General features: G+C 66.3%; 1 protein-coding gene across 1 annotated transcript in view; it reads right to left on the bottom strand.

Annotated features, from left to right (window-relative positions):
* Positions 1-59: 59 nt before the first annotated feature.
* The window catches only part of LOC104130413 (zinc finger protein 2 homolog), an 11,942-nt gene continuing 10,869 nt past the window's right edge, over positions 60-1,132 (bottom strand). Inside the window, exon 5 of the mRNA XM_035898954.1 lies at positions 60-1,128. Within this exon, the coding sequence (XP_035754847.1) occupies positions 159-1,128 (970 nt within the window). The 3' untranslated portion in view covers positions 60-158. The remainder of the gene's footprint in view (positions 1,129-1,132) is intronic.

Genomic DNA, 1,132 nt, shown 5'->3' with positions numbered 1-1,132 from the left:
GCTGAGCACAGCAAGGCTCCTGCTCCCCCGCCGTGGCTGAAAGCCCCAGCTCCCCCAAAGCCGCCCCCGGCTCCCCCCAAGCTGCCCCCGGCTCCGTCCAGCTCGGCCCCTGGAATGCAGCGGGGCCGCACGCCCGGAGAAGGAGCAGCGGCGGGCGCCTATGCCAGGTGGATGCGCTGGTGCCTGATGAGGGCTGAGGTCTCGCCGAAACTCTTGCCACAGTCGCTGCACCTGTAGGACTTTTCCCTGGTGTGGGTGCGGAGGTGGACGCTGAGGGACGAGGTCTGCCTGAAGCTTTTCCCGCAGTGGGGGCACTGGTAGGGCTTCTCCCCAGTGTGGATGCGCTGGTGGCGGACGAGGTCCGAGCCTTGCTTGAAGCTCTTGCCGCAGTGGGGGCAGTGGTAGGGGGTCTCCCGAGTGTGGGTGCGCTGGTGGGGGATGAGGGACGAGCTCTGCTTGAAGCTCTTGTCGCAGTGGGGGCACTGGTAGGGGGTCTCCCGAGTGTGGGTGCGCTGGTGGGGGATGAGGGACGAGCTCTGCTTGAAGCTCTTGTCGCAGTGGGGGCACTGGTAGGGGGTCTCCCGAGTGTGGGTGCGCTGGTGGGGGATGAGGGACGAGCTCTGCTTGAAGCTCTTGTCGCAGTGGGGGCACTGGTAGGGCTTCTCCCCGGTGTGGGTGCGCTGGTGGGTGATGAGACACGAGCTCTGCTTGAAGCTCTTGTCGCAGTGGGGGCACTGGTAGGGGGTCTCCCGAGTGTGGGTGCGCTGGTGGGTGATGAGGGACGAGCTCTGCTTGAAGCTCTTCCCGCAGTGGGGGCACTGGTAGGGGGTCTCGCCGGTGTGGATGCGCTGGTGGCGGATCAGGGCCGAGCTCTCGAAGAAGCTTTTCCCGCAGTGGGGGCACTGGTAGGGCTTCTCCCCGGTGTGGGTGCGCTGGTGCTTGAGGAAGGCCGAGCTGTAGCTGAAGCTCTTGCCGCAGTCGCTGCACTTGTAGGGCCGCTCCCCCAGGTGGGTCCGCTGATGCGTGTTGAGGTTGGAGCTGCTCTTGAAGCTCTTCCCGCACTGGGGGCACTTGTAGGGCCGCTCGCCGGTGTGGATGCGCTGGTGGATGACGAGGTCCGAGCTCCGTCTGA

Source organism: Egretta garzetta, unplaced genomic scaffold, assembly GCF_000687185.1.
Source record: "Egretta garzetta isolate BGI_Z169 unplaced genomic scaffold, ASM68718v1 scaffold1330, whole genome shotgun sequence".
Lineage (NCBI taxonomy): Eukaryota > Metazoa > Chordata > Aves > Pelecaniformes > Ardeidae > Egretta > Egretta garzetta.
This window is presented reverse-complemented; position numbering and strand designations above follow the sequence as displayed.